Source organism: Melopsittacus undulatus, chromosome 12 (assembly GCF_012275295.1).
Source record: "Melopsittacus undulatus isolate bMelUnd1 chromosome 12, bMelUnd1.mat.Z, whole genome shotgun sequence".
NCBI classification, from domain to species: domain Eukaryota; kingdom Metazoa; phylum Chordata; class Aves; order Psittaciformes; family Psittaculidae; genus Melopsittacus; species Melopsittacus undulatus.
Window position 1 is genome coordinate 19,405,462 of NC_047538.1, and position 25,574 is coordinate 19,431,035.

At 53.4% G+C, this 25,574-nt stretch overlaps 1 protein-coding gene across 1 annotated transcript; it reads right to left on the minus strand.

Moving 5' to 3' along the window:
• Positions 1 to 2,110: 2,110 nt before the first annotated feature.
• On the minus strand, positions 2,111 to 23,650 carry RPH3A (rabphilin 3A). Its single transcript, XM_034068398.1, has 20 exons — positions 23,537 to 23,650; positions 23,011 to 23,025; positions 22,145 to 22,288; positions 14,043 to 14,172; positions 13,717 to 13,803; positions 13,088 to 13,253; positions 12,638 to 12,679; positions 10,231 to 10,383; positions 8,798 to 8,890; positions 8,585 to 8,644; positions 8,273 to 8,512; positions 7,563 to 7,642; positions 7,298 to 7,372; positions 6,060 to 6,169; positions 5,458 to 5,584; positions 4,908 to 4,964; positions 4,598 to 4,749; positions 3,294 to 3,375; positions 2,792 to 2,888; positions 2,111 to 2,436 (listed from the first exon to the last, which is right to left on the minus strand). The coding sequence occupies exons 1-20, from the start codon at positions 23,611 to 23,613 to the stop codon at positions 2,306 to 2,308; spliced, it is 2,118 nt and encodes a 705-aa protein (XP_033924289.1). The 5' UTR covers positions 23,614 to 23,650; the 3' UTR covers positions 2,111 to 2,305.
• Positions 23,651 to 25,574: the final 1,924 nt, after the last annotated feature.

A 25,574-nucleotide genomic window follows, 5' to 3' on the forward strand; every position in this document is an offset into this window, starting at 1 on the left:
CAGGCCAAGTGGGAATGGCAATACAGGACATGGGTAAAGGCAAACTTAACTTAAACGCTCCACACACACAAAGGAGGTTGGGCCACTGCAGGTCTGGAATAAACCAAGGAATTGTTTGGATTTTGGCTTTTTTCCCTTTTGGAAGGTAATTTCAGCCCTAGGTCCACATGGCCCCAGCACAGCTCTGGGCCCAGCTGCTGCTCTGAGAGCCATAGGCAGGTTTTGGCCATTCTGAAAGGTACAACAGCAGCATCCTGCAGCTAAACCATCACTTCCCATAGGATCAAGGGTTTAGGCACAGTTGCATGGGACACAGAGGGAAACAATCCAAAAGAACAGGGTTGTTTCCATCTGGATCCTCCACACAGCCTGCACTGAGGCCAGCGTGGCTCAGGGAACCTGGGACATTGCACTTCCTGGTGCAGAGTGAACTGCCCAAAAGGAACAGGGATAGTTTCAGTGTCCTCTCCCATTGCACTTCTCTGTGCATCCTGCCCCAAGCAGCCACAGGATGGAGCCCAGGGTGATGGAAGAGCTTTTCCCAGCTCAGTCTGAATGGAGCAGAGGATGCACATGCTGGTTGAGGTTTGATTTCCCCATGCGTGGTCCAAGGGTGGAGAGCTGGGGCTAGGGGGAATGCAAACTTCCTTGGAGGAGCAAGCCTGGAGCTGGGCTGGGGTAGGGCTACTCTGCAGCAGTGCTTTGCATGCAGGTGTTAGCATCAGGCAGTGATGTTGGCATTGCTCAGCCCATAGCCCCACCAGCTGCAGCATCCCAGCCCTGCAGAGATGCTCATTGCAGGCCAGCACTCAGCACGTTCTGCTGGGGGAAAGGTAGGGGGGGGAATAATCTCAAGAACAGGAAAATAACTCATCCAATTGGAAAGACACAGCTCTGCAGCACAGCTGAACTGAGAACAGGTCACACGCCAGCAGCCTACAGCAGCGGATGCAATGGAAGTCATGGGAGAGGAGCATGAACCAAGGCGCTGGGGCTCAGGTTCCATACAACATGCACAACGTGTTGCTGACCAACACTATGTCCCAGGAGTGCTTATTGTGCTACTACCAACATGGCTAGGCTTGAGGCTGTCCAGAGACAACAAGTGGTACCAAACCTCATCAGCATCAGTCTGAACATATCCCGATGCTCCTGCTATGGAGAACAGATCAAACACCTCCAGAGGATCATGAAAGCAGGTTTTGGATCACGAAAGACTGAAGGTTGGCAGGTGAAGACAATGGTGCTTGTGCAGATTTGAAAAGGAAAACCAAACCCCAAAGTCTGGGAGACCTCTCCCTGTTCCAGCCAACTTCAGCATCTGTGGTACTTCCAAGCAAGCATCCCTGCACACATCAGCTACTTGGTGGGAAGCATCATCTCCCTCTGCTTCCCTCCTGCATCTGGTAGGGCAAAGAGTGGGCAGCAGAGAGGGTGGTCCAAGGAAGGCCCAGGGGCTCAGTACTATGTGCTAGGATGTGAAGAGGAGGTAGTCACAAGCTTGAAAGAGGGTGGGCTCCTGTAGCAATGGAGCCATGCGTGGTGGGTGGAAATGAACATAAACCAACCCAAATCTCTGTTTCCCTGCGAGCACAGAGTGGCTCCCTATTTCTCATTGTTATTAGTGGATCTTCTCAGCAAAGGATGTACCACGATACTGCTCAAGTGTGCCAAATCAGAACTAAAGCTCAAGCAGGACTCACAGGATTACATCAGTGATGCAGGCTTTAGCCTAATCACGACAACACAGATACCAGGCTACGGTTACGACCCACACCAAAGCCAAACAGCTTTTTCATTATTGCAACTGAGGTATCGATATCACTCAAGCAGAATGGGCTGATGCTCCCACACCGGTGCTCAACCCCACCAAGAGTGGCCAAGTGCATCCCATTGGGAGATGAAGGAGCCACGAGCCAGAGGTGATGGGCTGGAGGAACACGGAGCATCACACACACACACACACACAACAGGGATGCTACCACGGCGTGCGTGAGACTAGTGAGGAAGAGGAACAGTCAGAGGGTAACTATTGCTTGACAAAGTTACACAATGGGGTATTTCAGTGGCACCCCCCTCCCCCCAAAAAATAAAGGAGGAATAGAATATATAAAAGATCTGGGTTAGTTTCCAGGTGGAAGTGAGGACAGGGCACAGGGGATGCTCCGAGGAGGCAGAAGAGCAGCGCTGCCCCAGGACCAGAGGTGTGTAGCAAGGCATGACTGCGCTGGAAGACGGACATCAGAGATCTACAGGGGCTTGGCAGAGGATGGGCCCTTTGGGGAGGTTTGGGCAGCAGCTGCCTTTAATCACTGGCAACGTGGTTCTCGTTCTGGAGGGTGTGCCAGCGTTCAATCTTCTTGTCCTTGTTCTTCAAGCATTCATACCAGTGTTTCAAGCGCTCCCCCTTAGCCGTGATGCCGAGCTGACAGCCGCCTGGAAGAAAGGGAGAAGAGGAGGTATCATATTCAGAGATGATGCTGATGGTCCAGAAATCACTTCTGCAGGGGCTGATCCCATATTTGCAGCATTTCTTTCCACCTCCTGGATTTAAACTCTCATGGAAGCAACCAGAGATTCTCTACCTGCACAGAAGCCCCCATGGGATGCTGGAGATGGGGCAGCACAGTGAGTGTACTCTATGTGGCAGTCTCATACAAGTACCCAACCAACTTGCATGGTCCCACCTCAAGGTTCCTCACATGGCAGGTGACCTACGCATCCCTCTGGTACAGTGAGCACTGTACTGGGTGTCAGGACCATACCCCAAGGCATAGAGACTTCAGCTCACCGATGTAGTCATTTGATTTTCCAATGTCGTAATCCCAGACAGAAATGTCCAGTGATTTCTTGGCCAGATCGCTGTGTTTGATATCATAGAAGAACTCCTGCAGAAGGAGAACATCCACATCACACCAAGCATCCCAGGAAAAGGCACACAGGAAACATTCCTTCCCTGTGGCACCTCTCCTGCCAGGATCACAAGCCCATAAGCTGAGCTCACCCCTTGTATGTAAGCGAGCACTTTGCTGGTGTCCCATGAAAGCAGCACCAGCCACAAGATAGGGATGCTCATCCCACCAACCCCCTGGACAGGGTGACATGGAGCTGGGAGCAGGAAGGCCTCAGTGTGCCCAGTGCTGCCCAGCACCAAACTGGTGACATCTCCCATGATAAAGTCATTCCTAAACTATTCCTGGGTGCAGAAAGGGGAGAAGGAACCAAACCTCAGGCAGTTTGTCTTCCACCTCCACATAAGCTAAGTGATATAAATAAAACAGATCCATCCTTACCTCATTAAACTCAGGATTCAACGTTTTCTTCTTAATCTGTGTCTTGTGCTTGGCCTTCTTCCCCATGTCAGGTTTCAGCCAACTGGGGGCAACAGAAAACAGCTCAAAACTCAAATGCAAGAACAGTGGAAGCTAAAAAACCCTGGAGGTCTGGGGCTAGGAAAAGCAGCTGAAGGTATTAGTGAGGGTATTGGCCAGTCTGGCTCTGACACCTTCTCATATTATCTAAAACAAATGGAAATGGAAAACCCAGCCAAGAACATGAAATGGGGAGAGAAACAGAAAAACCAGCCCATAGCAATAGCAGGCAGATTGGTGTGTTCAGCTGGGGCAGGGTCACCTGGAGAATGTAGGAAGGATTAGGGGCTTTGCAGCCTGGCTGCGGCCCCAGAACTACGTTGAAGGCTTGGTATGAATTAGATCTATGTTGGAAGCTGGTTTCAAAACAGGAAAGCACCATCCTCTGCTTGTGGGAATGGGAAAGGTAAAGAAAACCAGAGGGAGACTGAGAAGGAGAATGACTCAGTTCCACTGCGCTACAGAACTATGTGCAGAATGTTCAACATGAGGGTTATTGAGTGAGTTTTAGGGAGAACAGAGGTTTGTTCTGAAGGCAAAGAGAAAACAGCAATGAAACCCATAGCAGGAATGGCTGCAGGGTCCTCTCTGTGTCACAGCTTATGAGGTTTGAGTTAAAACAATGTGATTTGCCCATGTTCACAGGAGGCACCTGGCAAGCACCACTGCTCGAGGAGACCTGCTCCATGTCACAGCAAGGCAACACCAGCACAAACCACACAGGTACCACTGCCTGTGTTCATTAGGGTGATGTGTTTGCAGCAGGGACACGGCACAGGACAGGGACAGGCACAGCAGGACAATCCTGGGCTCCCACCTGAAGCCACTGTGTGAGTTTATCGGGGTGCAAGTGAGGCACAGGCTCCTTGTCATGCATGGAGGGACACCAAACCACCCCTGTGCTGCAGCCATGGTGGGTCAGAGCTAGAGAGAGGGTCCCCTTGTCCTCCAGCTCTGCAGTCACTGTTGGGTCTGGGCATTAAGGATCCTATGGGGAGTGGATGGAGCCAAGGGCTGGATCAGCCTCACTTAGCTTCAGCCATGGTGCGGCATTACCGCCTTGCACAGCATCACTCCTGCATGAGGTCTCGAGGTGCTTGGGAAACGCTCTCCTGTCTGCAGTGGCTTTGGAAGGAGCTCTCAGCCCACCAGCTACTCCCCAAGGACACTGGGGGGCCCCATGCAAACCCATAACCACACTAAAGCCATTCCCAGCTCCAACTTACAGCTTAACGAAGGGATCTGAGTATCCATTGGCATCCATCGCTGCCAAGTGCACGCAGCGGACGATGCCGACAATCAACCCACCCTGCTGGGTGCTGTACATGAGGGACACCAGGATCTTGCCACGTTCCTCTATATCCCCACCACGATCTACCTGCAAGAGGAAGCAGCCAGAGGTAGGGACATGGGGGCTGAGGGAGGAAGACTGCCAACTGCAGAGTACGTGAGACAAGAGGGATAAAAGGGAACCTTGTATCCCCATGATGGGGGCTCATACATGAGATGATGGATGAGCTCTCTAAGGACTCTTACCTCCTCTTCGTACAGTGCCATCCCACGGGATGAGCCGGTTGTTCCAGTACGCTTCATCTTGGAATGGGAAGGGAAAAAAGAGACTGCAATGAGTGAATGCACGTGGAGAGGCATCATCCTGTGGCAAAACCAACCCCAGGAGCCTGGCCCAGCTCTTTCACTGGACACAGGAGTGGAAGGGGCTCAGGAGTGTTCATCTGCTCCATCAACCTCCACCTCAGCTGACTCAGCACTGGGGATTGGAGGCTTATGGACAGAGCAACCAGTTCTCCTTCAGTTTGACATATACCAGCATTGGCCAACAACAGCAGCAGATCTGCCACCAGAGAGGTCCCAGAATCACTTCCCACCACACTTTTATCTCCCAGCCTTCATGTATCACATCAGCCCACACATGGGTGAGAATCCAGGTCCTGAAGATGCCAATGAAGTCAGGCACCTGCAGCTCTTGGCCAGCTCCATCTCCAAGCTCATCACTAACTCCCTCACATGCCATTTGTTAGCAACCTCCACATTCCTGGTAGCAACAAGGAATCTCACAGGAACTCACTGGTATTACTCTCTCCAGGCAGATGTTAAAGTTCTTTTTCTGATTGGCTTTGATTTTCTTCAAGGAAACTCGAGTTTCTCCAATAAATTCATTGTGGCCAAATTTGTCTTCATCACACACGGAGATCCTGATGGGAAGGGGAAAGGTGAGCATCAACCAGGCTGGAGCAGTGCCTGACTGCAGAGCACAAACCCACTCCTGCACTGGCAGTGCTCAGGGGTGGACCAAGTAAAGCACCACCAAAGCCTCCATCCATCTGGCTCTCCTCTGACCAAAAGCAGTCAGAAAACTCAACTTTTTAATACGTGCATATATACATATATGCACTATGCAAAACTCTATGGTAACAAAAAATGATAGTAATGCTAATAACTTCATATTAAATGACAAGATTGAAATGGCTTTCTCTTTAAAAGGGCCATCAAAATCAGCACGTTCACATGAAGCATGTTGATTTTAACCAAAACCTCTGCATTTCCTATCAACACCCTCATTTTGCTGCCAGAGCTCTCCTGAGGAACACTGGCTTGTGATGCTCCATGCAAGGAGCCTCGTGGTCCCCATCCCATCCCATTGTGCAATGCCCCAGCTCCTCTGCTTGCCTGAGGGTTTTCCTTTGCATGTCCTCATCCGTGATGCCGTGGTACACCAGGGTCTCATTCCACACAGGGTTACGGGTGTTGCGCAGCGTCTTCGTCCTCAGCTTGTTTGACTACAGCATCAAAACAAACCAGGGCATAATCACACCCCTCATCTCCTCCCCACCTAAACTTCAGCTCCTGGCACAGTATAAATCAGATGCTCCATCACTTCTGGCTCACTAGAGATGGTCTGACTGGGCTCTGCAGGACATCACTGCTGCCTGCTGAGGCTGTCGTGCCGGTGAGCCATCAATTCCAGGTGAGAGCATCACTGACCTGACAGCGTAAACCTTTATACAAGCACATAATAAAGCACCTCAGCCACCTGCAGTGACCAGGGCAGGATTCATCACCAGGTATTATTCACTGCCTGGGATCTAACCCCTCAAGGACACTTGTACAAGGAAAAGTTGCACAAGGCAACAGTGCGGGGCTTGGTTAAGGGCTCTTGTGGTCTAAAGGAGATGGCAGCTTGGGAAATGAGGCACTCTGCTGCTTGTTCACCAAGATGGGTCAGTGAACAAGAGAGCAATGGAAATCAAAGCATCTCCCAAGGTCACGACACCGAGATTCACCCTGCACAAGAACAGAAAGTCCCCACGCACAAGGTAACTCTGTAAATACCAATTCAGAGTCAGAGAATCCCAGCCTGGTTTGGGTAGGGAGGGACCTTAAAGCCCATCCAACTCCAACCCCTTCCACTGGAGCAGCTGCTCCAAGCCCCTGTGTCCAACCTGGCCTTGAGCACTGCCAGGGATGGGGCAGCCACAGCTTCTCTGTGGTTGTATTGTCAGTTTTCCCCCTTCTTTTGCATTTAGTTCCTCTAAGCAAATCCCTGTTATCTGTTCACAGCTCTACCCAGAACCTGCTGCAGCTTCAAAGAAATGGATGGTTCCAACCCTGATAGTAACTAGAATTATTGTCAGAGGTTTGGTGGTGCATTGACAGTGTCACCTCCTCTGGAACTCCCCCCCATCCCTAAAGCAGATCCCTGCCCGCAGGATGAGCTGCTCCTTGGATATGGGAGAGCATCTGCAAGCATCACTTTTCAGGGATACTCCCCAGGTAAAACAGCCATAGGGAGTGACTGTGCAAGGAAAACAAGGGAAGAAAATGATGCGAGGAGGGACCTGAGGGGGCTTTGAGAAAGCTCTGCTCCATCCCCAGCCCAAACCACACCAAACCACGTAAAGCCTCACCTTGCTGGCTCCAGGCAAGAGGTGCAGTTTGACGTAGGGATCCGCCAGCCCATTTGAGTCCATTGGTTTTAAGCCCTAAAAGAGAATAAGGAGAGATTGGTGCAGGAATCCTCCTTAAGAAGAGACAAGGAATAGAAAGCACCACCCATGAAGCATTGAGCAAAGAGCAGCTTCTGTCAGTGGCCACACTGCTTCCATCTCATTGCACTGGGAGCTGGGACCCAGATGGGCTTAAATTGGTTAAAGGGGAAAAAGAGGCACTTACTTTGGCCTTGATGAGGGTGCAGTGCAGGGAGCTGTTCTCCTGGTCATAGAGCAGGCTGAACTCCAGCGCTCCCAGCGTAGCTGATGGAGAGAGGAGGAGGTGGAAACAGGACCTTGTTACAACCCCAGCCAACAACTGTGTGTAATCAGCCCTGATTAGTAACGATTAGAAGGATTTGTGGTTCAAATGTAAGAGCTATTTAGTGCACGTGAGACTGCTGGCATCAGCCAAACTGCCACACACAGATCCAGCCAGCCCAGAGAGCTCTGGGCATCAGGGCTTTACAGTGGTAGAATGGCCCAGTTTGGGGCTTTGACTTCAGTATTCCCCAGGCAAAGGAGGATATAACCCATCAAACCCTTCTCAGGGCAATGCCACCCCAGGACTTAGGGGCCAGCATCTCCTCCCAAGGCTTGGGGCTTGGTGTTTAGCCCCCATTTGACTTGTTGGAAAGCAGCTCATGCTTGTCTTCATCAGAGCCTAAACCATCCTGCGTCACAGCTCAGTGATTTGGTGCAAAACCTATTGAAGATCCCACAAGCAGCACTGAACTGAACAGGGACAGCCTGTGAGACACCCTGGCTCCAAGCAGCATTCCCCAAGGACAATCCCTGCCAGAGACCTCAACAGTGTGAGCCACAATCCTGCAGCAACCACCTCAAAACCCCAGTTTTCCCTAAGAAACCTCTCCCTCCCCTCTGGGTACATACTGCCTTCATCAGAGTCATAGCTGTTGGCATCCTCCTCCTCTTCCTCCTGGGGCGGCTGCCGCTGTGAGGCCGCAGACACCGGCTGGATGGCAGATGCCTGTGGGATGCTGGATGCCGGCGCGATGGCTGATGGCTGCCGTGCCGGCCTCTCCTCCCTGGTGGGGGGCACGGCATAGCCCCCTGCTCGCTCCTCTCTTGCTGCAGCTCGGGCCATCTCCGGGGGTCCCAGTGGTGGGCTCGCTGCAGGAGGGACCCCATTAGCCCCCAGCACACTCTGTGCCCCCCCAGCCCCTTGGAGGCAGCTGGATTTACCTTGTCTCTCCGGGAACCGGCCTGCGGCACCGGGACCGGGTCTTCCTGCTGCCGGCGGTGCTGGGATAGATGCAACGTTATTAGGGCACTCACCTCTGTCCCTCCAGCCCTGTCCAACCCAGCACCAGCACTGCCCCGAGTAGGGGGGACCCTGCCCATGAGTGCCCCCCCCCCGCGGATGAGCATCCTGGCTGCATCCCAAACGCGTCCTACCTGAGGGCGCTGCTGGACCAGGACCGGGAGCGGGGCTGGCAGCGGCTGGTGGGGGTGGCCGTGGGGCTTGCATGGAATTGGTTCTCTTCACGCCTGCAAGGAGAGGGGAGAATGGAGAATCAGCAACAGCCCCCGGGGGCTTTGCGTGCTTTGAGGAGGGGTTAGAGCTGGAACTGGCCAGGGAAAGGCAGCAGAGAGGAGAGGGGTTTGGCTGATGTGTTGGAGGTGGCTGCGATAACAGCTCAGCCCCAAGTGCTTTTGGGGTCAGTGCTGCGGGCAGCGGGTGCAGCCTGGGCTGGACCAGGGAGCATTTCATTAGGGGCCCCCATGCTGTGCTGATCTGCCTGCAAAACAGGGAGACACAGGAGAGCTGGAACAAGGAATGTGGATGCAGAACAAGGAGGATGAATGTGGCTGCAGCCAGGCACTGGTCAAAGCTGGAAGGTGACAAACCAATGAGCATCACTGCAATGCCCATCACACCCTGTCCTCCAAACAGCAGCAATGCCTCAGGACCACCCCCTGCACAACATCCCCCAGGGTGCATGCACATCCCAAGGCAGAAACAGCACATGGGTGCACAAGTGTTACCTGCCCAAACACGAACCAAACCAGCAGCTCCCCCAGCAGCTATTATCCTGCTATCCTGCCATTGAAAATTCCTTTCTTTCTCAGGGAATTAAAGATGATTTGGACATTTTCCAGCCATTTTTAGCTGCATCAGCTAAATGTGCAAGCTCAGCTCTTAGATGAAAAGTGGTCTCTGAAAGTGCCTCTGTCCTTCTGGAGGCATCTACAGAGGATGCAGGCACTGCTGAGCCCTGTCAGCCACCCGTTCCTATCACAGCCATTTGCAATAGCTTGGAGCACATCAAATGCTCCTGAAACGACATCCCCATCCAGCCCCGCCAGCAAAGCACAAGCTCCCACAGGCACATGTCTGCTCCTTCAGCAGCTCCTCAGGGGACACGTGCCCACCCCAGCAGTGACAAGGCGGCATCACCGCATGCAAAATGCTTCTACTTTCACGTCCCAACTCAATTGCATTTCATCTCTGCTTAAAATTAGCCTGGTAAGCACTGAGCCCACTCCTCTCTTCACTTAGAGCTCTCACATCATGCATGCGGCTTTCCAAATTCAGGTTTTTGCATGAGCCGTAAGATGCCCCCTTTGCAGGGAAAAGCACAGCAGGATCCCCGGGACAGGGATCTCCCTTCATGTATCCCCGTGATCCTGCCAACACTGCTAACCTCACCACCACCAAACTCCACAGAGCAGTGGAAAACCTCGGTACCAGTGTTCTGCCCTAGGAGATCCCTCAGCATCCTTAGTGCTGCACGCTGAGCAGAGACAGCCCTCACAGCGCTGTTGGCTCTGTGCTCCCAGCCCTCCCCTTCCGAGCACACAGCAGCAGGCAGCAGAGCGGCTCTCACCAGGGCTCCTGGTGACCCCGCTCTCGGCAGCATGGTCGCGGCTCTCCGTGTCCCCAGCGGTGCTCTCGCTGCCGCACGGGCCCTGCCTGCCCTCGGCTGCCTTGCGGCCGGGCCCCGCGTAGCTCCCCCTGGCAGCCGCTGTCGCATCGCTGCCTGCAGGGAGAGGGATGAAGGCCGCAGTGAGGTTCATATCCCAAGCACCCACCCAACCCCAGCACCGGCCCTGGGAGCAGCCCTTGGGTGATGCCCAGCTGGGGTGTCAGGAAGAGGATGGGTACAGCCACTGCAGCATCACCCCCAGAGCGCCATCCAGCAGCTATGCAGCAGCAGCAGGGCTCTGCACCACCAAACCTGCACATGGTGCTTGGGGAAGGACACAGCAAACCATGGGGATACCATGAGACACAAGAGTCCCACAGGGGAAAAAAGCCCAGAAGCATCCATCAGCTGGTCCTCAGTGCACATCAAACCCCTAATGCATTACAGCTCCAGGTCCCCGGGACGCTGTTTCTTTTTGCTGATCATCTTCCATTTATTAGCAAGACCATGGTGACAGCTGCCTTTGCCTTTCACTTCCATCCACCAGCAGCAGCCATCCCAGCAGATAAATCCCAGCCACACACTCCAGGGTGCTGAGACCGCTTCACAGTGATAAATGGCAACCCACAGATATGATGGGAAAGGTCTCGGCGCTCACCTGGCTCGTGCAGGAGACTGGAGGTATAAATCTTTGCTGTGACATAAATGGGATGTTTATCCTTGGCTGGGCTCTCAGGGTCACCGGGCGCAAGGAGAAAGTGAAACGTAACAGATTGGAGGTGGGGGAGAGGAGAGGGGTAGAGATGCTGTGATGCTGAGGAGGAGGAAGGAGGGGAACGAGCATCCAAAACCAGGAGCCCCGTGGTGCACAAATAGCGATGCCATAAGTAATTTTCCAAGGGAGCTTTAGGAAAATCATAGGCCTGTCACGAGCATGCTGATGGGAGAGACCTGACAAACCTTCCCCCCCGCGACTGGTGGCTTAATAAAAGCAGCCTTTTGTGGAGCAGGGAAGCTTAAGGGCAGCAGCTACCATCGTGATTAAATAGTCTTAATTAAGTGGCTTCCCCAACTGCTGCTGCCTGGGAAGATCATTACTTGGCACAAGCAGGCTGGGCTCAGCTGGAGCTCACTATCAGTACTCCGAGCTGTGGCCAAGCCTGGGTACCCCCCATGGGTACCTCCAATGGGGCTCACACTGACACCACCACTCCCCGGATGGGTAGGGTACATCCCCATTGCAAGCACTGCTGCAGGATGGAGGGAGCATGGATCAGCATAAGGCTCTGCCCACAGCCCTGCCTGCAGCCAAGCCCCAGACAACCATCACTGGGAAATCAATCACAGCCCTGGGAACCAGCCACTAAAAACTCCTCTGCCCCACAGCCGTCTGCCAGGGGGGTATTGCTGTCACAAGTGACCCTGGTCTAAAGGAAGGGTGGGATGGAGGAGACTGCTCTGGAAGGGGTTTGTGTCCTCAGCCCCTCACTGCCTCCTCCACACAGCCAAAAGGAGCAGAGAGGAAGTTTTGCATTGCAGTCACTGGGTATTCCCAGCCAGGAGCAGCCGGTGTTGGAGGGGGATCAGGCAATCTCATCACCTCTCCACTCTGATGCCAACTGGAAATGAGGGCTTCCTCAGAATTAACACCCAGCCACACAGCCTGTCTGGGAGCATCCCTGTACCCGGCTCCTGCCAGTGCTGGCAGCAGTGTCTGCGGGATGCGGGTCCGGAGCATCACAAGAGGTTAGGAAGATGAGGAACATGGCTTTGCTAAGCAGGAGGCACTGATTGCTGCTGCCTAACACAGCCCCCTGGGTCAGCATCACTTGGATGTGCCTTTGGGGGACTGCAGATGCTGGTGAGAGCAAAGCTAAGCTATAAAACCCCATTGCTGCATCCTCACCTTGCTCTGCTACACATGCATGGCACAAGCCTTGGCGCAGGGCACCAGCATCGAGAGCTGCAGCGGGGGAAACCCAACGTCAGCAGCTCTCTGCTCCATCCCTCGGCTAACATGGAGCCCCTTGCAAGCTTCCTAAAGTTTCCCGGGGAGGTTTTCTGAGGACTGCCATTAAATAACCATAAAACACCTTCCAATCCGCAGCAGGAAACACCACCTACGAGCCAATTCAGCTCAGCACTCTCAACCACAGCGCTGCAGCCCAGGCGTGTGCAGTAGGTGGGGAAGCCCCAGAATAGCTCTGTCCCCAGGCGATGGGTGGCAGCAGCAAGGAGAGGTCCCGCTGCAGCCTCCCATGGGAAACCCTGCGGGAAAACACCGAGGGGCCGGGAGGGAAGGAGAAGGGGGGGTCAGCACCAGGGCAGCGGCACAGGGGAGGGTGCGGATGCCGATACCGGTGCTTACCATCGGAGTCCTGCTCGGCTGCGGGCCTGGCGTCCGCCTGGCCTTGGGGGCACAAACAGAGCGAGAAGTGGTGAAGCTGCAGCCTGCCCGCCCCACCAGCACCGACCCGGGACGTGCTGCGGCTCTATCCCCATCTTCCCTGTTCGAGTCTTGTTTTCCTAGGCTTCTGCAGCACCATCCATATTCAGGCGCTGTCTGAAAGCCCAGCCAGGCTCCTCATACCCACCCGGTGCTGCTTTGCTCAAGGATGTCCCTGCAAACCCGACCATCCTGACTTGGACAGCCCAAATAAAAAGGCAGGGAGGGCACCAGAGCCATTTCTGCACCCTGTAGAAAACAGCTCCACAGCTGCTCCAGATGCTTTTTGCTAGGGCTTGTCCCTGCTAATGATGAGAGGAGACCCAACACCCCTGCCCCTTGCAATGAGAGTCAGCATCTGCTGTCACCTACCTCGGGTGGGTGCACGGGACGGGGGTTTCTGGTCCTGGCTGGGTGGCTCTGATGGGCTGGGTTCACTTGGGACTTGGGGTCCCTTGTTCTTGCTGATGGGCATCGGCTGGGGCAGCATTTGCTTGGGCAAACCCTTGAAGAACCAGGCGCCGGAGCGCTTCCATACCTGGAGGGGGAAGCAATGGGATGGAACATGTGTCTCAGGGGGATGCTGCATGCAGACCTGGCAGTCTTCATCACCTGCATCACCAGGGCCCCTCTCCATCAGGAAACAGGGAGCAGATGCACTCCCATATCACCCTGCCCTGCAGCCACCCTCCTAATGAATAAACTCTTGCACTCTGTAGATGGCAAGGACCTGATCTCTGACCACAACAGCCTCTTCAACCCCAAGGCTTTGTTTTCAGGAAAAAAAGAACGGTATTTTATATAGAAAACAAGCTCATCCCATAAGAACCAGACTCAAGCAGCTGGGCAAGGCTTAGTGGTGCTGGGGGAGAGGCTGGAAGTCTCTGCGAGCATCCCCCAGTCTGGAGCTGGTTCCATTTCATAGGTCTGGGAATGGGACCATGCACAAGATGAAACCAAGGGCAGGGACCATGGGGAAGCACCAGGGATGCCACACTCACCTCGCGCTGCTCGGAGCAGATCTTGCAGAGCCAGATGGCGTGGGGCCGGCTGTTGGTGGTCTCCACCCCACACTTGGTGCAGACGTTCTGCAGAGGAACCAAACGGTTTCTGGATGCCATCAAAAGGTGCCACCAGCACCAACCCCTCGTGAGCATCAGGTTAATGAGAGCGGGTTAACAACATCTCCCCCAGGCAGTGATTGCAGATGGATGTCCCCCCGGTGCCATGAGTGGTAGGATGCTGGCAATGGACCCAAAGAGCGAGGAGCCCGGTTTTGCACTGGAGGCTGTCAATGTGGGTCCAGGGGCACAGGGAGAGCTCTCACCTTCTTGCAGTCCTCGCACACAACACATGCAGATCCCCGAGGGCCCAGCTGCTCCCCGCAGAGGATGCAGCGGTTCACCCCGTCCCCCAGCACGCTCCGGCGCATGTCCTCCAGCCGGGTCATGAGGCGCCTGCAGGAAAGGGGACAGGGCTGTTGGGAAAGGCACCGTGCAGCCGGGATGCAGGGATCCCACTGCCTTTGGTCCTGCTGCTCCTTTTCCTGGGGCAGCTTCCAGCAGAACAGCTACGGGAATGCAACCAAGGGAAAAGACATAGCCCACGGGACACGTCCAAGTATTATAGTCCCCTATAGCTTTACACACAGCATGACTGCTAACTGCCAGAGAGGAGATACCCAGCTCCCACGTGCATATAATCCACCCTTGCACAGGCTTGGTGGCAGTGAAACAGCTCTTTTCCCAAATGGAAGCTTTTCCACCCAATCCCAGCGACTGCCTGTGGAAGAGCTGGGAGAGAAGACCTTGGAAAGGCTCTGGCAGGAGGACTAGATGAATCAATTCATTTTCTCATTTTCTAAGTAAATGTATTACATTCAATTTACTTGACAGAGACTCTTTACCCTATGAGTGAGATGCCAAAAGCCCACTGGAGAGCAGGCTGTAAAAACACATCTGGTTCCTGTGTAGGTAAGGAAAACCCCCAGTTAAACAACTTCCATTGCCATGGCAAAAGCAGTTTGCAAAGCCAGAGCAGGAGCAAGCTGCCCATGGAGCATCTGAGAGCTGGCGGCACCTTGCATGCTCAGTTAACCCAGAATCCTGGCCCTAAAAATAGCTCCAGAAGGGGAAAGTGATGCATTATTTATGCCATTCCATGAGGAAAAGAAGGAATGAAGAACGAGAAGAGGAGACCCAGGCCCACCACAGAGAGCATCAGCCCCCTTGCCCTCGGCAGCCTGACCCGCATGAGCCACAGCTGCTAACGCACCGTGCCGTAGAAACCAACCCACATTTAAAAGCTGTTCCCCATGTGTCTGATGACAGCTTCAGATTTAGGGCAGCTCAGTTGCCAGCACCTCTGAGTTGCTCATAAACAATACATGAGCTGCCCATACCGAGGGTACCGCTGCGGTTGGTCTCCAGCTGCCTGCAGGATGGCCAACATCCCATAGACTGCACATGGAAAAGCAACGGTGGTGATGCACAGGGGTCCTTGATGAAGGAATAGCAGCAAGAAGGGGAAAATAAGGCATCGTGGAACCTGCAGCCTGTTAGAGATCATAAAGTGCCCTGTGGGAGGCTCGCTGCAGTCAACAGGAGCATCTTGAAGCACTTCATCAGCCACCAAGTCAAGCTCTGTGATTTAGCATACCTTATCCGACCAAAGCTGTGCTATTATTACAGCATCTCGATTAAGTGGAAGGTATCTGCTAAAACCCACTGGAGAATTCCCCATTCCTCCCTATGCAGGGGCTGATCCCCCTAATCTCAAGGGCTGATGATGAGGAGATGCCTCCTGACAGTTCTTAAGCAACCTGCAGCCCATTCCCAGTGAGGAGGCAGGAAAGCAGGGCTGGGCATGCAGCAGAGCCAGACATCAGGAGGAATCACTGTTTTCACAGCTACGGTGTCACCAGACAGCAGATGGGTGAGCTTGCAAGTCCCTTCAGTCTTCACAGCCTGAAGTTTGGGCAGCACCGTGACCACAGGCTCTAAATAGAGCAGCTCCAGTTCTCATCCTTTTGTTGAGAAACAACATCCTCAGACCATTGAAGCAAGGTGCTTCAGTGTCTTTCCATGCTGGTCTTGATGGGGAAGGGATCTGCCAGCCTAACTCCCTGCTCCGGCGTTATTCCAGCGGGATGCAGCTCACTATTCCTGCACTTCAGCATCTGCTCACTGCTTTGCAGATCACAGAATCACAGGAAGGTTTGGGTTAGGAGGGACCTTAAAGCTCATAGCTGATTTCTTCCTATGGAATAAGTCAGTTCTAGAGCCCCCATCTGCCCTTGGTGTCTTCCCAAGCTCTGCAGCCAATGCACCCTGCTGCAAAGATGGGGACCCAGAGAGCTGCATCATCCCACAGACACCCAGCCATCAATGAGCAGTATTCCGATTAAAACCTGGAAACTGGCTGCTCCCCAAGCAGTTCTTGTTTAAATGAAGTGAATCATAGCACGGTTGCTCGAAGCCAACATCCCACATGCAACACAGGGTCCCCACAAAGAGCCCCCAACAGGAAATAACCACAGCATCCAGCTCCTGTCGCTGCGCATTGCTCCCACCTCAACAGGAGACACATTTTGGGGGGCAAAACCTTTTCTTTCCCAGCAGCAAAGCCCCAGATCTTCTGCAATCCCCCCCCCCTCCATCCCACTGCGCTGCAAGAGCTCTGCTTCAAGAGCAGCAGCTTCCAACTGGAAATCTGCAAGCCCAAACAAACTTATTATAGAAACTGGAACAAATGGCACAATCAAAGGGGGGAATAAAAAGCTTTTGCATTTGAAGAGATTCATTATTTAGCTGCAAATTCTTTCCCAGTCTCTCATTTACCAGAAGCAGCTCCTTAAGAGGCTTTTTAACCAGTGGAAGAGCTGGAGCAGTCAGTACACACACACCTGTGGCACCAGCTTCAAACCGAGCACATTTACCTAATTAAAACACCCATTCAAGCTGGAGAAAATGGGCTTTTTTTATCCCCAGTTCAAACACTGCCAGGAGAGGACTGGATAAAGGGTTATGATTTAAGTCCTGGTGTGAAGCCGGCAGAAGAGGGCAGGACTTGGGAAAGGGGGGATTGCACCGAGACCCATAGGCTGGGAACCTCCTGATTAAAGTGAAAACTGGGAGCAAAAAGCCCAGGTTTGGTGTTGACTCCATCCAGAACCACCCTAAATGCGTGCCACAGCCCCACACACGTGCTGTTGTCCCACTGCTAACCAAAGGGGTGCCCTGTTCTTGCCCAGGGAGCAGCCAGAAACAAGCTTTTGGTTCTCCCAAAAGCTTTTCTCTCCCCTAAATATCATTTCCCCCCCCCCCCCCTCATTTTCAGTGCACATAAATGGCCATCCAGTTCATCCCTCTCCCTTGCATGTCTCTAGCACTACAGCAGCATCTTTCTTACCATTACAAGCACTTCAACTTGCCCATCCCTCTGACCTTTCTAACACCACAGAGCAGGAAAAAACACTCCAAATTGTTAAAATACGGGAGAAAAAAACCCAAAAGACGAGGAATTAAAGCCAGTGGCAGGGAGCTCTCTAAGCCCAGCATCACTGCTCCTGGAAACAGCCCTGCAGAGAGCAAGAGCATCCATCATCCGCCAAAGAAATACGAGTTAGGAATGATGGAAGCAAGATACGAGAATGGGGCAATACGCTCTATCTGCAGTGCTTTACATGCACCTGAGATAACAGCAGTAAACCAGTTCCCTGGGAATACAGTGTCTGCTTGGCCCCATAAATACAGCTTGGTGGAAGAGAAAGGTGAGGGCTGGGGGAGACCTCCCCTGTTATCACCTCCTGCCTGCACCAAGAAGCCCCAGTGCAGGCAGGGGGAGAGCTGCCAACACCTCCCATGACCGCAGGCAGGCAGAGGGTCTCCCAGGGATGCAGAAGGGGCTCCTGCAGGCACAGGGACCACTTCAGGCCGGGGTGAATCCTAAACACGTTAGAAACCCCCAGGGCTACAGCACTGGCGTTTTCCCAGCAATCCGGAGAGGGACAGAGAGTCCCTGGCACTAAGTGCTGATGAAACAAGACTTCACAGCAGGGCAGGCAGGTGAGAGTTTGTTGTGTTTAAATATTCATTGCCACTCTGCAGAAATGAATGGCTAAAGAGCTGCCTAATGGCTTTTAAACAGCGTCGGGGAGGGCGTTTGATGCAGCAGAGAAAGAACTGCTGCGAGGGATGGGAGAAGGACCTGATGATGCAGGGCATCAAGAGCTGGGTGAGCCCCATGCGGGAACGGACTCAGCCACCGCTTACACGGCAAAACAGGACTGAAGTAAAACGCAAAGGAGGTCACGGAGTGCCTCCAGAATGAAGCACTGCCTCGCCTCCGTGGGGAATTCGTGTGCCTTAAAGGGCTGAATATTAAATTAAGGCTAAATTTAATGGTATAAAAGAGGCAAGAAAAGAAGCCAAGCGGTGGATTAAATAAAACATAATTAAAATCAGGATGAAAAATTAGAAGCAATTTTCTGCCCTTACAAGCCCACGAGTAACCAAAGGTAAAAGCATCAGCTGAGCTTCTACAGCTCGACTTTCAAAGCTTGCCCTCCACTGAGAGCCCTATGGAGGGAAGATGCCCAAGGAGGTCAGGGGATTCATGCATTTCAAAGTATCCCATGCTAGCACATCATCCTTGTGCCTCCTGTGTTCTGTTATAGGGAGACTCATCCCAGTCTGAGAAATGAGAGGAGAGGTTTTGGAAGGGGAAAACCAACACAGACATCAAGCAGCTTGTGAGCTGTCTCCTGGCCATGAATTACCCTCATCTCTTCTAGAAGCTGGCATCTCTGGAGCCATTTCTCTCTGCCTCCAGCAACTCCCCTGCCCTCCCCAGCCCCTGTGTTTGTATTTGTGCTGTCTGAACACAAGGAAGAAGATACCAGCCTGTGGTCCCCAGAGAGCATCTCTGCTGCAGGCCACCAGGGTTAATGACTTAATACCCTGGGACTCCAGCCATCTGCTCCAGCTTTATGCATGTGTCATCCCTGCAATAAGCAGCCAAATTAAACTGCAACCCTGCTCGATAGCTGGTGCTCTTGGAGGAAAGGTGAGAGGCTGTGACCCGCCGGGAAACAGTCACAGCATTGCCCTTTGAGAGGCAACTGGAGGGAAGGGAATCGCTGCGGCCAGGCAGGGGCACAGCCGGATCCAGGAGCCATGTGTCACATCAGCACTGGGAGAACCAGCTCCGTGACGTGAGGTGCTCCCCAGAAATAGCAATTTCTAACTCTGGATGGGGTTTAAGATGTTTTCTTTGATGCCGAGAGCACGATGGGACCTCATTAGGCAGCAGAGCAGCCTCGGTGGGTTATTGATAGCACCCAGTTACAGGTATATAATGGAGCCAATTAGTGCCTGCATATGCTCCTGCATCAGCTGGGAGGCATGGGCTCCTCATGGACCACAGCTGGAGCATCACCACCACAGCAGGACACAGCACAGAGACCCCTCACTAAGGATGCACCCAGGCCAAGCAGGGTGGGAGAAGGGATGGATCCATCCCTGCTCCAAGTCCACTTTGCCTTTTGCTCCTGCTGCCAACCAGCTTTCAGCTCTTGTGCTCCTAAACTGGCCCAGAGGATTATCCTAATCCCCAGACAGTTGTAAAGTCCTTCATCAGCTTGCACTCTGTCACTGTTTAAGGTGATTTCAGCTCCTGTTATCCTTCTCTGTGCTACCAGACAACAACCCAGCCAAAATAAAAACACACACCAAAGTGTCCCTGTCCTACAGACCTCATCAGCATCCAGCCCACGTATCCCATGGGCCTCCATCCATCCCCAGCGCTAAAAATACTCTTTTGCTAGATTAATTTGAGCTGGGTTTGACACAAAGACCAATTCCACAAACATCTTCTCAACAAGCAGCATCGATTTGTTCTCACCCTGCCCTGGCTGGTGGAGGTAAGGGACTCATGGGAAGGTGGATACAGGAGAGGGGACAGGAGAGGGCAGGAGATGGATGGCATTAAATCAGGAGGACTTCAAAGCATGAGGAGGTTCATTTGCAGCCAGATGGAGGCTTCGTGGTTGCTCAAGTATTATACATTGAGCTCAAATGCACACAGAACCACATCCACTCACAAGACAATTCCAAGTATTTGCCGCATGTTCCCCCTTTGGAAGGCACATTCATTTTGTGTAAGCTATTCCCTATATTAACCAAACCAGGTTTTTAATGGATCTTCCCTTCTTTTATCTCTCACACTATGGAAAATCCCAGAAAATCAGGTTTTCTGGGAGCACCTCCCTAGAGCAGCCTCTCTGACCGAGGGACACTCAACCACTGCATCCCGTCGGAGGCCACCCTGGCAAACCCGGATTGCTCCGTACTGTAAGGAGCTATCCTGGATAATGCCCGAGCATCACTGGATGGGTGATCCTGTACGAGCTTGATGCAGACACCATCCCCTGTTCCTGTAGCTGCACATCCGACAGCTCCTGTTGTGCAAGCCAACAAACACAAAGGAGCTGGCAAAGCTCCTGCTTCGCCTACGCGCAGGAGGCGAATCAGCTGCGCCTGCACATCCGCCAGCCCTCCCCTGCTCTACTCCGAGCAGGCTCCAAGTCCTCCACCGGCTTTTTCATGAATGAGGATGAGAGAACCTCCTCCAGCTCAGAGAACGAAGGGAGAAGGGAGAGTTCCTGCACGTTTGCAAACAGCTGCAGCAGAGCGCGATGCAGAAGCAGCTCTCTCTGCCCCCCACTGCTAAAGTTGATGTAAGCATAAGGCAAAGAGCATCATCACATTGGAGAGGGATTCTTATCTTGTAAATGGGCAAAGCTGGGAAAACGCTGGTTGTAAGCACTTTCTGGGGATGAATCACCACCATTCATAGCTGCTTCCACCTGCTTTCTACTAGAAAGCTGGGAGAGGAAAGCAGGGAATGTTGTAACGTGAAGCTGGGGTGCTGCTCTGAGCCCAGGGAGTAGCACATCCATGGGGTACACGCTGAGCCCAGGCAGTGTCAAGGCAGCATCTCCCTATGCTGTTCACAAACCTGCTCCCAGCCAAGTGATTCTAGAAACAAGTAGATAAATCCAGGATTTCAGAGGCCATGGGTGCAGCTGGAGCACCCAAGGACTGCATCAAAAACACACGATGTTGAAGTGTTACCAAGCAGCTGGGGTGATGGATTAAAGCCTTCGAGATGCAGGCAGATTATGGAAACCCAGACTGGGTTGGGTTGGAAGGGACCTTAAAGCTCACCCAGTTCCAACCCCTGCCACGGGCAGGGACCCCTTCCACTGGAGCAGCTGCTCCAAGCCCCTGTGTCCAACCTGGCCTTGAGCACTGCCAGGGATGGGGCAGCCACAGCTTCTCTGGGCACCCTGTGCCAGCGCCTCAGCACCCTCACACGGAACAGCTTCTGCCTCAGAGCTCAACTCAGCCTTCCCTCGGGCAGGTTCAAGCCAGGCCCTTTCCCTGTGTTTCACCAAGCAGCTGCCCTGCAGAGCAATGCTCCTGTTTGCTGAATGAAGCCATCCCCGAGCTGAGAGGGGCTTTGGCACTGTCCGAGGCAGCAGAGAGCTCAGTGCCTGCCTGGACCTGAGGATTTTCCCTGCAAGGAAAAGTCTCAGCAGTCAATGCTTAAGCTCAGCAAGAATAAAACGTTGCTCAGTAATGAAGAGAGGCGTGATGCCTGACGAACGGGATTAAATCCATGATCCCCTCTGGAAGCCATCCCCAGCACAGCAAGTCAATACCTAATTATCAGCATTACTTCACCTGGAGCCTTTGCCCAAGCAGGGCAGAGATGCAGTAAAAGCAAACACGAGCACTACTTGCCCTCTGCTCTATACTGGGTGCATAAGCACCATGGATGCCCCCAGCATCCACTGCTGATTTTGGGTGACCCACTATGGATGCAGCCGGGGCAGCACCAGCACCCCTGGTCCCAACACATGGCAAGCCCTGAGGCATTACTCAGACCTATTCAGCTTTGCATTCAGCTTGCTGCTGGGTGGCAGGAGGGATTAAGCCCAGAGACACATGCCTGGGAGGGGAGAGATGGATCCATCGGTGTTCCCAAATCAAGACAAAACACATTTTGGGGAGCTCTGGCTTCACCCACACTCACAGGTGCTCGGCTCAGAACTGGACAAACAGCTCCTCAAAAGGAGATGTTGTTAAAGATCCCTTCTGGACCAAACAGAAATGGATGAATTCCCGGCCCAGAGCACAGCAGCACACAGAGCAGCTCCTTCCCTTGCTTACAGGTTCCTCCTGGCCAAGGACCAATGCCAGCTCCAAAAGATCCCCCGCAGGCTTCCTTGCAGGAGAAACACTGCAGTGCAGTAGCTGCTGGCCAGGAAAGCAGCCAAGTGATTGTCTCCCCACCAGCACCAGCACCAGCACCGCTCATGGTCCTTCCCATCCCACCAGCACCGTGATGCCGCCATGGCCTTACCCAATGCGCTCCTGCTCCATCTCCTCCATCTTCTCGGCCCGAGCGATGACTCTGTTGATGATCTCCTTCTCCTCATCCGTCAGCTCCACGCTCTTGCGCTGCCCATCGGGTTGACCCCCCCGAGCGGTCCAGCCAGGGGGGACCCTGCAGAGAGAGGGGGACAGGGCTTCATACACACATCATACTTGTGCATGCGATAGCCAGGGGCTGATTCCCAAGCACGGGAAGAAGGGGTATGATACATCCCCGTTATCTAAGCTTCCATCTAGCAAATGGCCCCTGCCCATGTAGGAGCTCTTATTTCCATTTTGAGATGGGTTTCATGTGGAAACACTAATTTCCTATGGAAAAACAAACTCCCCTTGCAAAAATATCCTTATTTCCACATTAAGCATCAAGTGACACAGTTAAGTTGCCCCCCTGCTCTCAGCAGGTTTGCCAGCGAGCTGCCAGGGTGATGGCCACAGGAATGGCTGTTATTTTGGGTTTATCCTCTCCTGACATCATTTCCATAGATCCTTTAGCAGAGCCAGTGCAGCTGGGCTGTCAGGCAGCTTTAACCTGGTGGCACGGGACCGTCTGCTGCTCAGACTGGCAAATTAGCAAGTGGCAGAGGGGAAACGCTAACCAAGGATGCAAAAGCAAGCACCTCTCCTCCCCTCATCTTCCTGCTCATCTGAAGACCTTCCCTGGCTGTTTTCCCCCTGGCCTGAGCAGTCCAGCACAGTCTCAAGCCTTAGATTCATTAAAACCCTGTGCAACACTTCCCCATATTAATTGCTTTTTCCTTGCATCCCTGCTCTCTCAACACCATCAGAGCAGCAGGTAAAGAGCAATAGGACAAATAAAGCAAGTGAGATACTTACTGCTCCTTCTCACTGCTGGGAGGCACAGGGGAAAAGAGGGAACAAGGATTAGGTGAGAGAAGGGATGAGGACAGTGCTCCCCCCCTCAGGGTGATGATGCTCATCAGTGTGTCCCTCCCCATGGATCCCTGGGGCTCCTTCAAAGCAATGTGGAGCAGTGAGACCCAAACATGTGCCCCTGTACTGTCCAGGCACCCAAAACCAGCACTCACCCATATGGTCTGCTGCAGCAGGATGCAGCATCACCCTGCATGGTGGCCACATTGGAGGGCATGAGGACAGACAGGGTTCCTCAGTGGCACTGGGACGCTGCACACCCGTGGGTCTGTCCCCACCACCTTTCACTGTGGTTTAGGAGGCAACAAAGCAAAATGCCCCCATCCAATGAACGCAAACCCAATTCCCAGTGCTCCCAGAGGAAGAACCAGGCTGGGCACACCCCCAGTACATCCCACCCCTGGGAACTTCCCTTCCTCCCTCCCTCCTGCCCCAGCAGCATCCCACAGGGCCCAGTCCCTCCTCTTACCTGGCCCTGAGAGACATGGTCCTGTCGCTGGGGCACATCCACCGGTCAGAGCTGCCTCCCACCACCGCGTCGGTCATCGCCGGCTGCCGAGGGGATGCAGGAGCACCGGTGCTGCACCGGTCAGCCCCGGCACACCGGGGATGTCAGACAGCAGCGATGCCGAGGGAGGTGTCCTGCTGATGCCAGGGGCTGGGGGGGAAAGAACCAAACCAAACCTCATCAGATCACACCAGGCAGGGCTTTGGGTTTGGCATTGAGGAGCAGGAATGTCCCTACAGTCACTGTGTGGATGCTGTGCACAAGATGCAGGAGCCTACAAGCAGAGCCCTCCCAGGAGGGTGATGCAGTCACACTCCATGTGGATGTAATTAATGAGATACCCGACCTCATATTAATTACGAGGCTTCAGAGCTGGGAGGGAAGAGGCTGCTTCTGTTTCATAGGAAAACCTACAACGTAGAAAACTTTCTTCCCCCAAACCACATCTCCTCTGGAACAAAACTCCTCTTCAGCTTTGCAAACGAAGCTGGGAGAGGCGCTGAAGGAGAATGTGGCAACCATTCTGTGATAACAGGACCCGAACGTGGTATTCTGCTTATCTCCAAAGGATTCATCAGGAGAGGGACCTCTTCAAACCCTTCTCCTTTCGGCAAAACTGACAGCTTTTGTTAAACCCCACATTTATCCAGTTTATTCCCATTTTCTGGGGGTGTTTTACCCCACCACATGGGGATGGGGAATGGATGGCAAAGACCAAGCAGATGCTGACCAGCATTACCCATGGCACAGGGATAGATCTATGTGTCACATCATCTCAGGGATAACCAGTGCTTTTACAGTGGTGAACACTGCATGCAGAGCAGCTCCCCAGCCAAGGGGAGGACAAGGTCCCTCCTGGTGCACAGCCCATGGGGTACCAGGGGATGCTGTCAGCACACTGTGGGCCATGGCCATACCTGGAATGGTCCCCAAGAGCAGAGGGTGCATCCTGTGGATCTATAGACAGCATCACCCATGAGATATCACTTGTAAAGGGAAAAGCTCTCATCAAGCCTCCCTTTAAGGTGGAAATAAGAGAGAAAAGGCAGCCCCTCCGTGAAGGACTTGGCTTTGCTGCAGTGCTGACTAGAGCACAAGGCATTGACGAGGATACAAATCACCCCTTCGTTAGGACCTCCTGATGATGGGGGTGTTTCTATAAGCTCAGCTGCTTCCCAGCTGCAGGTTTCCCCCTTCCCATCACCTCCACAGAGCCGGGATGGGATTCCTGCTGGGATCCCCCTGCTGCAGCAGCCTCACGCCTGCATTGCTTGCAGCACCTGCATTTGAATTGCTTCCTCCTGCCTGCAGCAGAGCTGAAACCAGCCCACAAACCCCTCTGCAGAGCCCAGGGGCCATTCATCCTCCCAAGCTTGCTGCCCTGGGGAGATGCTGCCCCAGACTGGCCCTGTCCCAACACCAAACAGCATCCCAGAACTGCCAGCAGGTCCCAGCAGGACCAGAGCACAGCCCAAAGGCAGGAAATGCACCTTTCCAGGGCACAAAGCAGCTGCAGCTCCCAGCATTGGGAAGGTTGTCCCGAGGAGGAGGTGTTAAATGGGCTCTTGCAAAGCTGCCCCACTGAAATCCCAAACACCAAGACAGGGAATAATGTGTAACTTTCCCAGAGAGAGGAAAAATAGAGCTCCAACCCTCCCCTTCCTGCTCTGCAATGGTGCAGGGTTTCTCCATCACTCCCTGAAGAGACAGCACAGATTTAAGGCTCACCTTTGCTTCACTGATAACTTCCAGAAAATACATAGATACCTAAGAAAGGAATAGAAGTGAAGCACATGGGGTGATTGGTGCTCTGCTCGTCTCATCCAGCCACTATTCCTGTGCCAAACCAGGAGGCTCCAATGGACAAGATGGGTTAAACAAGCAAATAGTTCATTTCAGCCCTACCAGCAGCTTCCCAACCTGCACTGCAGCAGCAAACCCCTATTGGGAAGCATCAGGAGCTGACACCCACGGGGCTGGACACAGATTTAATGGGGTG